We start from the raw sequence: 13,375 nt of genomic DNA, 5'->3' as shown, positions 1-13,375 counted from the left end.
CCTGTCATCTGTTATAAGAATGTCTTAACAAAATGATGGCTTTCTCCCAAAATAGCCTGAAGTTTGATCTATAATACACAAGGCAATTTTGTAGGAAGCCATAACTTCTTTCATCTCACAGAAACCTCTGGTGGACAAGACTTAATGTATATTAGTGGTTTCCTGGGTCCTGATGACTTTAAGTTACACAGACAGGTATTTTAACATTAATAATCCTTAGTTTTATTTTAGTGAACATCTATTAAATTTAGTTATTATGTATTAAAAAGCAGACTGAAAGCACTGACATTTTAAGGAAGCCCAAATTAATGGTTTGAAAGGTTTCACAAATTTATCAGATGAATGGAAATCTAAGGAGGAAAAAAAATCCACTTATGAGAAATGACAGCTTTTGATTTCTGCAGATCTATAGATACCATATTTAAGGATCTAATTTAGGTTGTGGCTCATGAAAGCATTGATTATTGACATTTCCAGTCTCTGTACTTCACAGCAGAATTAATTAGGAGGTGATAATTTCAGGAATGTGTTACATGAAGCCATTGTAGTGCAAAGTACTCGTAGAGCACCTCTGTTTACTGGTGCTTGGATATTATATGAAAAATGTAATCTGGAAGTTAAGCAAGTGAGATGATTCCTCCATTTTATTAAATAAAGGATTAACTCTTCATTTGCTGTAAAATGCAGGCCTATCTCCTGTGCAATCCATTTTTTTCCCCAGCTTTATAGGAGGGGGTCTAATATGCGCACATAGCTACATACAGCCAAGAAGAAGGAAGCACTCTGTTTACTGAGACCTTAAAATAATGTTACAAACTAAGTTACTCCCACCACTGAAATAGTTTAAACCCAAGCAAACTTTAAAAGCTTAGCTTGTAGAATAATTTTTGTCTGGTGGAGAACTCCATCAATGAGGCTTGAGGTTGAGTGTTCTTTCATAAGAGAAATTGTCAGCCACAGGAAAGATAATTCACAGTGATATAATTGATAAGAATAATTTCTTCATTCCTCTGGCTGGAGAATGAAAGTCTGAGTGCTTTACATTCAAGTGTCAGGTTGCTCTTGGACTGAAAATTCCAGTAATGTTAATGGGGTCTGTTCTCCATTTAAATGCGTTCTAGAAAACCTGTCATGTTGAGGAAAAAAAAGAAAAAATCAAAGTAAAGGAAGACTTGGCGGCAAAAAATGGAAAAATAGCAATAGTAGTATGTATTTGTAAAACAGTCTTAGAAAACCTAATTCTTCCATTCTTTGTGTTTGCTCCTGAGCCAAGACTCAAGAGGTTTTCCCCTGTGGCAAGTTCAAACTTTTCACATTAAAAGCTCAGAAAATGTGTGTTTCACTGGGACTGACAGGACTGGAGTTTAGTTGTGACTTGGGGACAGCTTGATGTGGAGGTTGGGGACAAAGGCTGGTCACTGTGTCTTCCATAGAGAGGATAGTTGCAATGGAAGGAGAGAAGCCAAAGACATGTATTGCTGTTTGGTTTCCTTTGTCTAGAGGCAAAATATCATCTGTCTTTTTCTGCTGGCTACAGCTTGCAGCAGTGGATGTGGCTGTGTTCCCATTATCAAGGAGTTTGGGGTCTGGTGAGCGCCCACCTGCACTGCAATGGGACCCCAGGCTTTCCTAGAAGGAGTGGTTGGATGAGAGAAACAGTGCCATGGACTTTGTTTTGTGTCTGTGCTGCACAGAGCGAGCGCTGAACTTGGCTGTGTGGTCTCTTTTGTCACTTTAATTATGTGTGGGGAGAAGAAAAAGAAGCAGAGATGGGTACTTCTGCAGCATGTTGAACTTCAGGTTGCCAGAACGTGTCATAAAAATGCCGAGCTAAGTCTCTTAGCTTTTCTTGTGGTAAACCATATATGGGGGTTGAGTGGGTTTGAAATACAATTTTTTATATTTTTTTTAAATATTTTCACATTTTAATGAGCCTTTGAGCAACCTGGCACGGCGGAATGTGTCCCTGCCCATTGCTGGGTGGTTGGAACTGGCTGATCTTTAAGGTTCCTTCCAACCAAAACCATTTTGTGATTCTGTGATTTTCATTCCATGGGTTTATGCATATTTATTTCAGATCTGCTGCTGCCCTGAATTTTGAACGTGTCTCTTAGTTTTTTCACTGTCACTCCAGGACTCAAACATGCCTTCAGAAAAGAGCACCTTCACCTGTGAGCAGGCTCTACATGAGCATGCTTTGGGGTGCCTTGGTAGATTTGCAGCTTCTCAGACATTCATGTTCAACCTAGGACGCACAGATGGGGCTGTGTGTTAGGGAGAAACACATAAATGGCTTTTCAGCTTCACCCGCCTATGCATGTGGTCAAGTTGGTTGTGGGTACGGGATGCAGCAGCCATGTCTGGCATGGAAAACACTCTCAGCATGGCTGAGAAGCTGCAGCTTGTGCTACTAAGGTCAGCCTCAAAAACCGAGCTTTTTAGTCCTTCTGCTTTGTCATTAACTATGTGTTTAGCTCTGAGTGTATTAATTATTAGTCTGAGTCTATTAAATCAATCAGATCTGTGAAGGATGGGGCAGGGAGTGGATGCCACTCATTCCACTATTAAACATCTGCCCTGAAAAAAAATAAAAATAAACTACTAGCAAAGTACAGGGCACAAATTTTTGCACTACTTTTGCAATTGCCTTTTAGCATTCCCCTACTCAGATTTTTTTTTTCCAGGAATTTTATGCTGCTGTTGTGTGGGTTTGAAGCAGTGCCAGGGAGACAGCTCTCTGTATGGCTCTGCCACTGTCTGCTTGTGCCTTAAATAGTTGAGTGCAATTCAATGTGGTGGTAAGAAAATGAGCAGTTAATGTTGTTCAAGTGTTAATTGTACAAGAGTGTGTTTTCAGGGCCTCGACACAGCAATACTAAGAACATTTAATTAATGCTTTTGTGTGATTTCTCTGAACGGGTGGCAGGAGTCTGCCTGGGGACAGGCTGTAGTGGCTCGTGATTGCACGATGTCCTCAGCTTTCCTTCCATCTGAAGAACAGTGAGGAAATCAGTGCATGTGGAAAGTCTGGTTAGTAACTCCCCTCAGACACAGCAAGTGGTCCTTGATTTCCTTCTGGCCTCCAGCTCTGCTGAAGTCAATGGCGCTGGCAACCACTGTAGGGAACCAAGGTGAAATACTCTTGTTCTCCTCCCATGCAGTGACAGCAGAAATAGGAGACCTCACTATAAGAGGAAATGCTGTGTATGCCTGGGTTTTTTTTCCGTAGATCTGTGTAGGAAAGTAAGGTGCACCCTGTGCTGTCATCAGTACTTAAATTCTGTAGGCTGGCACAGGCATTGCAGAGATGTAAAACTGTCTGTAACTGTGCAAAATTACAAAAAATTCTACCAGTACTTTACGAAGACAGTTCTGCAGTGGTATGTTGTGTAACTGAAGGGGTAATCAGGCTCTAATTAGAGCCTTTCTTTTAATATTGTTCAATGAGCTAAATCCTCCAAGCTTCTCATGGAACCTGTCTGAAGAATATGGTGCCCCAGTATAAGCTGGGTAATTACTGAAATTCAAAAGCATTATGTCTTTAATTAGCAGAGGGAAAATATGTATTTTCAGTACATACAATGAAAGCACCATTCAGAAGGTCACCAAAACACATCCGTGTTTGGAATTATAAGAGAGCTGGATATGGCACTGATTTTTAAGAACACATATGAGCTATTTAGGATAAGGGTAATCAACGCTTCAGGTCGCTCAGTTCATCTGGTCACAAATATATTATCTCCTCTAGAAGCTTTTCTCTCCCTGCTTTACAATATCACACTGTTGTCTGAATGCATTACAAAAGCTTTTGTGCATTTGGAAATGTAAATTACTACCTTCTCTGCTGCCAGAGGTACTGTATACCATCAGCCAGGGGAATCAGCATGAAGCCATACTTTTGGGGATCTGTCATGTTGCCTTCTTGCTTTTGCCAGGGACATTAAATGCTTTTCTGAAGCCACAGTTGGGGAAGGATGGGGAGAACAAGTGGTGTGTGGGTTTCTCCGATTGCTAAGTCTGGAGCCTTTTAATCTTGCTGGCTCCTTCCCTTACAAAACCAGATTGCACTCAAATGCATTGTCTCTGGTCTCTAGAGCCCTGACAGCCACATGTTGAAAACATTTGCCTTTAACCTTAACCTGTTATGAGGTAGAAAGGCGCCTGAATCAAAGCCCAGGTAAAAAAGTCTGTTGGAGTTTGGAAACACTCGTTACAGGAGCTGCAGTTGGCTCTAGCTGTATGCCTCTCTGGACAGGGATGTGTAGATCCTCATGTCTAGCCAGAGCATTTGCAGCCCTAGCCTGAAATTGTTCTTCCTCTGAGCCTGCAGTTTCCCATCCACATGAACAAGACTTTTGAAAAGAGTTTTGCAATGCCAGCACCGGAGGACACTCAACAAGTGTCTCTGTCTGGAATGGGCTGGAGTGAACTCTGGCCAGCAAAACCAAAGCAGGTGTGCGCACCTTCGCATCCTGTCTCACTTCCCCAGAGATCTCTCAGCTGTCAAAGCCGTCCTGGTTTGCTGGCAAGTTCTCACTTCTCCCTCTGATATTTCATGAGGCCTGTCTTCTCTCACACCTTCAGGGAAGAGGCCCCATGGAACCAGCAAACCACAGAGGCTGCTGGGTTCCCACCATGCTGGAAGAAATCAGGGTCTGTGCCACAACTGGAGGAGGTTTTTGGAGGTTTTCTTGCAGGGGGTTGTTAGATATAGAAACTAGTACTGAGTATTTAGGAATTAATAGGTGCACTTCATTTATTTGTTCCACCTGAAAGGGGGTTTGTCCAAAGGGACACAATCTCTTGAGCAGCATTATGATGCACGGTGAATAATTCACATTAAAATATCCAGCAAGTTCTGGGGTTGGGCTTTTAAAGTCGTGCTTACATATTTTTGTCTCGTTAACACTGTGAATCTTTGGAATCTTATTTATAAGTGCTACAGTGTTTCCAGTGTTTTTTTCCAACTCTTACTAAAGTGTGTTTCTCCAAGACAAAGGACAGGACTCTACGGCCATCCACGGACATGCTTCATTTGACTCTCCTAAGTTTTCTTTTCACATCATAAGTTAATATTCTCCTGTTTTAAGTAGGGATCTCTGTTTTACAGGATTTGGGCAAAATATATGAAGATGTGTATTATATAAAGTTTCTCCCTGGATTTTTTTTTTCTATACTTAAAGCTGTATAAGTTATATTTCACTTAATGTGTATTTCATTTTGCTCTATGAAACTAGTCCAAGGTTGCTGCTCACAAGGTAGAGTCCAGGGGGCTCATTATGTCCCATGTGTTGGGCTTTTTTTTTCATTTCTGACAGATTTTTCTAAAGTTAAAATTTATCTGTATTTTGTTCAGCTTGTCTGCATAATATCCAGTGTATATATCAGAGGAAAGGTTTATATATATATATATATAAATGTTCACATACCAAAGTAAATTAATAAATCTTCCTTTTCTTATGAAAGAGGTAAAGAAAAGTACCTGGCCAATACAGTACCATTAATCTATTCTCTTTTCTCCTTTCTCTCTTTACCTCTCTCTCTACAATAGAAGTGGAACAAAAAGGTAATTAAATACCTTTCAAATTATATATATATATTACTTATGTATAGGCTAAGTTATTTAACAGTTTAACGTTTTAGTTGAAATACTTTGTCATTAATTCTCACTACCTTTTTGTTAAAGTTTATTTAGTATCTCTGCTGCTCAACTTCACCAGATAACTCATATTTGCTGAAAAGTTTTTACCAGTGCCACCTTTAATTTATTTTTTTTTAATTAAATTTCTATTCAAAGGCTTAGATAACTAATTTTCCTGCCCCAAAGAATTTGGAAGGTGTGCATACATATGTATGTGCATAAATATATCTAATGATGGCATAAAAGCCTCTTGGAAATGGCACCCCTTTTTCAGCAACTCTGGTTACTTAGACTCCAATGGATCTATATGATTTTATACTGGTTATTAAATCTGATTTTCCTCCTGTCTTGCTCTCCAGACAACATTACCAATTTCTGCATTTACAAAAAATAATCAATTATGCTCCGAGCAGGAAGTGTGAATGTGGGATCCCATCTTGCCAGCCCTGTGCTGCCAGAAGCGTGCGGTGGGATACTTCTTCATGCCTCCCTGCCGCCCATCCCATCGTCACGGTTACTGTGACTCTCGCGGATTGCGGAGATCAGCGTTCCAAATAACCAACCAATATTCTCCCCCCGAAGCGCGTGCAGCGCCTCCGCGCCAGGAGGGTGCTGATGGGGATGGCGAGGGCCAGATTTGCTCCGCAGCATCCCTCCTCTTGCCTCCCCACCCATCCGTCCATCCGTCTGTCCATCCATGCAGCTGGCTGGCCCCTTGGTGGTGGTGTTCCCGTGGGGCTGAGGTCAGCTGGGCAGCAGCTGAGCCTTTTCCCAGGTCTTGGGTGTGCCCCTGTCAGCCCCCCCCCCCGAAGTCTGAGCAGCAAAGCATCCCAGTTAGTCAAACTGCTCCTCTGTGCTCCTCTCATGTAACAACAGAAGGTGTATGTTTTTAAGTTTGAATTACTACTATATTTAACAGGACATTTTTTAACTGATTAAAATCTAGACATTGGGTTCCTCTCCAGCAAACTTTATTCTTTTCCTTCCTTCTTTCCTTTCTTCCTTGTCTTTTCCTTTCAGCATCCATATGTCATTCGTTTTTAATTGTGTGGACTGCATGTTTCATGTGTCCTGTAGCAGCTTGGAAAGTCTCATTTCTAGTTATGCTCCAGATGGGTGTTCCCCCCCTCCACTCCCTTTGCTTTAAACGCTCTTCTGAGTTGCTAAGGGATTCGCCTCTGCTTTGCTATTGGTATCCCTTAAATATTTAATATCACTTGGGCTGTAAGGATGGGAATTTCTTTCTCTTATTTCCATTTCTAGGCCACTCTTCTGTGGGCTGTTCAAATAAACATGTGGATCAATTCCCTCGGAGTTTAGCCCTTCACCTAGTAGGTACAGATTCACTGCAGAATATAATTTGGAAATACAAACCCAGAAATCCTTTGGGGGCACATATTCATTTCAGAGTTTACAAAAGCGAGTGGTCCAAGTAAGTATACCTGTAGAAACAGATTTGAAAAGCAATAAGAAAAGGAGTCACAGCTTATAGAAAAAGCAGGGGGGGGAAGAAAACCCAGTTTGGTGGAGCAGATCTTGTTCCAGAGATGTGGTGGGCAGGAAGGATAGTCTACAGCTACAAGGCATTGCTCTTGGGTTTCTTCTCATCTCAAGTGTCCTCTGCTCTGGGACTAGAAGCTGTTGAGATGCTTGGGCCAACCAACCCTGAACTGTCATTAACTTTTTTTTTTTCTTCTAAATTCTTTTCCCTACAACAGTTTTTCTTTGCCCTGGACTGCTGAAAGGAGTTTACCAGAGCGAACACTTATTCGAGTCTGACCACCAGTCGGGCGCCTGGTGCAAGGACCCTCTGCAGGCCTCTGACAAGATCTACTACATGCCCTGGACGCCGTACCGGACAGACACACTGACAGAATACTCCTCCAAGGACGACTTCATCGCCGGCAGGCCCACCACGACCTACAAACTCCCGCACCGGGTGGATGGCACGGGGTTTGTGGTGTACGACGGGGCCTTGTTCTTCAACAAGGAGCGGACCAGGAACATCGTCAAGTTTGACTTGCGGACGAGGATAAAGAGCGGGGAGGCAATCATAGCTAACGCCAACTACCACGACACCTCGCCCTACCGCTGGGGAGGCAAGTCCGACATAGACCTGGCCGTGGACGAGAACGGGCTCTGGGTAATCTATGCAACAGAACAGAACAATGGCAAAATAGTCATTAGCCAGTTGAACCCTTACACGCTAAGGATCGAAGGGACGTGGGATACTGCCTACGACAAGAGGTCAGCTTCCAATGCCTTCATGATCTGTGGGATTTTATACGTGGTAAAGTCTGTGTACGAAGATGACGACAACGAAGCCACAGGGAATAAAATAGACTACATATATAACACTGACCAAAGCAAGGATAGCATGGTGGATGTGCCCTTTCCAAACTCCTACCAGTACATTGCTGCTGTGGATTATAATCCCCGGGACAACCTCCTGTATGTATGGAACAACTATCATGTTGTAAAATACTCTTTGGATTTTGGCCCGCTGGACAGCAGAGCAGGTAAGGGGTTTACTACCAAACCAAAAAAATTTTTTTTTTTTTTTTGTCCTTAAACATCTATTTTTTGTGAATATTTGAAGTACACTCCTGTCTTAATGAGCTGGCTGAGTTTCTGCAAATAAAGCCCCACCATAGACCTGTAATGGTTATTAAGACATGAATATGTACAGAATTTTCTTTTTTTTGTCTTAGTTGAAATGAAGTGGACAAAGGTGTATCTACACAAAAGTGGCCTGAAACAGTTTCCAAATGCCCATGCTTTTATTCACAGGGGTAGCAGTCTTTTCTCCTGAATCGAATTTCTTTCATACATCGCCAGATCATTTTCCCTTCTGCAGAAATTGTGACAAAACAAAGCATGGAAGATGATGTTGTTACAAACAGCTGGAGGAAAACTGCCTGCCAGTTTAAATTACTTTGTTTCATTAAGCTGGGGGAGTTTTGTGTTTTTAGAGAAGCTGAGACTAATTGAATATGTGATCATGCACGCACAAATGTGTGTCTGGAGTCAGAAGGAGAATCAACAAAATCTTCTAAATTCTTGCTTTATTTTCTATAAAGTTTTTCTTTCCGTTTTAAAGCATTTCATGACTTACTATGACTTAGTATACTTTATCTTAGAGGATCATCTGGCCCCCAGAGGTTTCCTAGATTTTCCGTCTTTCTTCCTGTTACAAATTGTGCTGGTAGTTACTTAGGTATATTTTCCCTTACCTTTATCAACTCCATCATCATTTTGCAAATATAAAGTTGCCACTTCACTAGTAACAAGACTTAGCCTACGCTGTGGTCAAGCTTGAATGATGTTGCAAGAATTTCCAAACAGGATTTGCTCAGTCATTTTAAATGTTTTTTACTGCACTGATGTAGTCACAGTATCAGGTAGTTCTTGTGGTGGACTGTGTACATTGAAAGGCTGAAAAAGTAAGAAAAAAGGCAGAATTAATGTAATTGGATAGTAAAGTGTTCAACTCATGACATGGCTTTTTCTGAAACATTTCTTTTTGTAAGTAAGAAACTTGAAAGTGGGCGAGTGGATTCAGGGTTTTAGATTGTAAAAGAGAAGTGAAAAGGTTTCTTTTGCTGAGATTTTCTTTTCCTACGTGCAGCCTGTTACCCATATATAATGAAAATGCATCAAGAAATGCTGAAAGAAATTGTGGGTATAAAAATCTGAGGAGGGCTGGAATAAAAGTAGTAAACTGGCAGTGAAATTGTGGGTTTTTTACAAAGATGTAAGGAAGGGGAGAAGAAAATCTTGAAGAAGGAGATGTACAAGAACTGAGTGACTGTTAAGGAGTAGAGATATTTTCAATGATGTTGACCTCTGTAAGATCTCAGATGAGTAAAAAATTAAGTAATACTTCTCATTCTCCTAACTTAATGACGAGCATGTACTTTCTGGGTGGTGGAGTGAAGCAGAGCAATTTGTGAGCTATTGGGTATCCCCAAGGAGTGGAAATCAATTGCATCCCTTCCATTTCAAAGTGTTTCTCTCCTTTTTAGTGAATTATTTCCAGGTATTGTAACGGACTCTTTGCTGGCGCTTTTTCATGTGGTGACTGTTGCCAGTAATAGCATCTTTAATACAAAAAAAAAAAAAAAAAAAAAAGCTTTAATCAGTGAAAAACCTAAAAAAGGGAAAAAATCCTATTAAAAAAGGAAATTGTTCTCCTTTTTTCTCAGTGGAAGATAGCGAAATGGGAGAGCAGCTGAAAACCTTGCAGGGGGCTGAAAGTCTGTGAGGTGTAAAGATTTGATTTATCTTTGTGTCACTCTGGTTTGAAGCCCCTTTAGTTTCACTTTGGTTTGGATGAGGATTTAGAATTAGAATCCCCCGGTGCCTCAGATAGGAAGCTGAAGCAGTTCTTAGTTTTGAATGGTGGGCATGAGAGAGTTAATCTGGTGTCAGGGAATCTGGTGAGCCTTCTCTGACATTCCCTGTGTGCAAATTTTGTATAAAGATTTGTAATATGGACAAAAGGCTGCATTTTACCCATGGTTTTCTTTGAAAATTATTGGGATTTCCTTTCTGGCAAAATTGCATAAGGATCCCATTACCTCACTATTTTACAAGTTTAGAGGACTTTTGAGAGGTCTGCTTTGACAGCAGCTGAACTTTTTAAAGAGAAAACATGAATGGGTCAAGATATTTCAAAGAGAAAAGAAAAAACTTCACTAAGGGGGTTTACTGCTCCATTACCCACACAGCCTGATTAGTTGGAACAATTTTTGATGAGGCAGTGAAACAGAAGCACTGATTTTGAGTTGAACAGGTGAGCAAGTAGTTGCTTGACATCAGGCTTTTTTGCAGAGAGGAGCCAGGAGACCAGATCTGCATGATGCTTTCTCTTCCAAGTTCAGTGCAACCCATTTTCAGGTTAGCACCAAATTTCATGCTGCATTGCTTTACATGTAACACTAAATATCTGGTTGGCTTAAACCCAGCTCCTCCACCCAAGGGCAGGAACAGAAGTGGATACAACCCTGGGAAAGCAGTGAAGAACCAGGATTTTTTGATTTTTTTTTTTTTCCCCAGAATGGATTGTGGATATGTGCTTCTCTCCAAAAATCACCAGTGTTTTTCTGTATCAGAGCCATGTTCAATGCAGGCATTTTCCATGGTGTTACAATTTGAGTAGCAAAATTTGTAAACAGTATCAGCTTAATTAGAAAATAAAAGAAGGATTGTAAAATTGACGGGTTGAACATATGGGTTGTTAAAAAACAATTAAGGGTGACGTTTCAGAAGAGCTCTTAAAACCAAAAATTGATCATAACAAGAAAAGTGAAATATTTAACTACTTGAATAGCCAGGAACATATTTAAAATCTCTTGCATCATGCATTTCAGGGATATCTAAAATAAAATGCAGGTTCTGGGGATTGCAGTTCACCTAGAATCAAGCATTATTCAGTCTTTTCCCAAACTGTCCAGAAAAACTGGGAGTTGGCAGGAGTTGCTTAATTTATAGGAAAGGCAGGACTCACATCCTCTTGCTGTTCACAATGTCTGAGCATTTTCTGTGATTTTTAATTAAAAATCTGTGCATGTAGGTTTGGAACATATTTGAGATTGTTGCTGTTGCTCTCACCTACTGTTTCAAAAACTGGGCTTTTACTCCTTGGAGAGAGTGAGTATCAAATCCTGGTGTTTCTGTGCTCAGCTTCTGCAGCAGTTGAAATTACCACGGAAAACAAAATACTTTGAAGTGCTAAAAGCTGTGTTTAGCCGATCTAGAAGCAATTCAAGGCTCTTGATGGAATTAAACCCAACTGTTCGTTTTTCTCAGAAATGAGAAAAGCTGCATTTTAAGGTTTTACCCCACTCCTTTTTTTTTTTTTTTTCCCTTTGTCTGGGATTGTTTTTCATTTATCCCAAAAGTGATTTTGAAAGCCAACACTCCTCAGTGCCTGCAAGTCCCAAGAAATCTATCATTAATGTCTGCCCTCAAGAAGTGAACTTGAAGACACCAAAAGCCTTTGAAGTGTATTTTCTTTGAGCTGTTTGGCCTTAAAATGAGTTTTTTGGAGGATGCTTCTTCATAAATGCTCCTGAGTTTTTGGGTTATTTCTTTGTAGCTTCTATTGAGTTTTTGAATTTGAAGTGTTAGTAAGGATAGCTCTGCATCTCTTCTCATTCTTCAAGAAGTTAAACACAGAACAGTATTCAGGTTACTTTTTTTTTTTATATGTTCTACTAGACATATGCAGAGAGGGAAACAGAAGATTGTAATGACGGGATGAAAATTTTCTGCAACCCAATCAGTTGATATTCACTAGAGTTACCTGTTTTAATCACCACTCACTTATGATACGTTCTGTGCAAATAAACTCAAGAAAACATCAACAAACCTTCCTCTCCAAAAAGGTGAAGTGCTCCCATCCTGCTTACCGGCACTGTGCTGCATACAAACGCACATCTCCTGGTTCTGTACCTCAGAATCTCCCTGAGCAGGCACAGCTCCTGCCTGGACACCAGCCAGGGGTTCCTGGGTATCACAGAGACCTCCAGTTCTGTCTTTTGTTTAAAACACATTTGTATGAGGTGCCCCAGTGCTGGCAGCTCTTGCCAGGGCTCGGGATACGCTGAGTATTTGGGTGCTTAGGTGGGGATTGGAGCCTGTCCCGCAGTAGAGAAGTGCAGGGAAGAACTTGAACCAAGTGAAGGATCCCTTTGTACATATTTTGGCCTTGGATGTGCCGGCAGCCATTCCCAGTGACATGGGAAACACAGACCTCCTGTTTTCAAGAAGGTGTTCTAAATTATGACCAGGAGACCCAAGCATTACCATATGGGCTGTTCCATGGATGTGTGAAGTTAATAAATAAATATGCCCAGTACATAAGGGAGATGCTGATATGATATGTAGGACTTCTCATGCAGCCTAGATGTGCTTAAGTGGCTTCCACACATTTCATATTAACACTGTGGACAGCCATTCTGGTAATCCCATGTGATACAGAATTACATGGATATCGATGATATTTTAAGAACCTCAGAGGGTGCACATCAAGCTTTTATCTTCCTCATTTTGTCAAATACTGTGGGATGCTCTCTTGATGTGATTACAAGTATTTTATTCAGCCAGAATGTTTGGGTGGTTTTGAGTTTTTTCTTCCTAAAGCAGTTTCACAATGCAGATAAGGTGAACCGTCTGTCCTTACAATATGCTAATTAAGTGTGTTTGTGTCTTGGGTAAAAGATGTGGCAGTATGGTGATGAATAAGGACTTTAAACACATATGACACCTCGTTAAAATGTAATTTTCACATCATAAATCTGAGGCCTTACCTTGGACAGCTGAGCAATGTGGGCAGTGGGCAGAGGAACTTGAATGCTCCGAAGCTGTCACATGCTCACACGTAGCTGGGAGCTGCTTCCTGCGCTACTCGCCTTCGACGCCCAGCTTCCTTGCCCAGGAACGCACCAAAAGGGCTGTGGAATCTTAAATCCCACTTGTGCACAGGATATGAACTGCAATCGCTTCAAGGACCCGTTGTGATAAAGCCACGTTTGCTATCTCTGGGGTTGAATCCATGCTGCATTTTAAAAGGCCAGCTGGGCCGTTCTGATGAGCAGCTTCTGCTGGTGGACAAAGGCCATTTTCTAGGGAGCTGCTGAGTGTTTAATTGCTGCTTCTCCCGTGTTTTTACTTTCCAGTTGCTTTCCTCCCACCTAGGAGCATCCCTGATTCTCACTCCCGATTCTCCTC

The 13,375-nt window shown here is 41.2% G+C and overlaps 1 protein-coding gene across 16 annotated transcripts in view; it reads left to right on the top strand.

The window, feature by feature from the left end:
• ADGRL3 (adhesion G protein-coupled receptor L3) overlaps positions 1–13,375 on the top strand; it is a 486,649-nt gene that overhangs the window by 309,360 nt on the left and 163,914 nt on the right. For all 16 annotated transcript variants that reach the window (XM_088056057.1, XM_088056043.1, XM_088056046.1 and 13 more), the window contains one exon: positions 7,360–8,160. In XM_088056057.1, coding sequence (XP_087912183.1) covers positions 7,360–8,160 — 801 coding nt within the window. The remainder of the gene's footprint in view (positions 1–7,359; positions 8,161–13,375) is intronic.

The sequence above is a fragment of the Pseudopodoces humilis genome, chromosome 6, assembly GCF_049639895.1.
Source record: "Pseudopodoces humilis isolate 2021_Gansu_Grassland_sample_001 chromosome 6, ASM4963989v1, whole genome shotgun sequence".
Classification (NCBI taxonomy): Eukaryota; Metazoa; Chordata; class Aves; order Passeriformes; family Paridae; genus Pseudopodoces; species Pseudopodoces humilis.
This window is presented reverse-complemented; position numbering and strand designations above follow the sequence as displayed.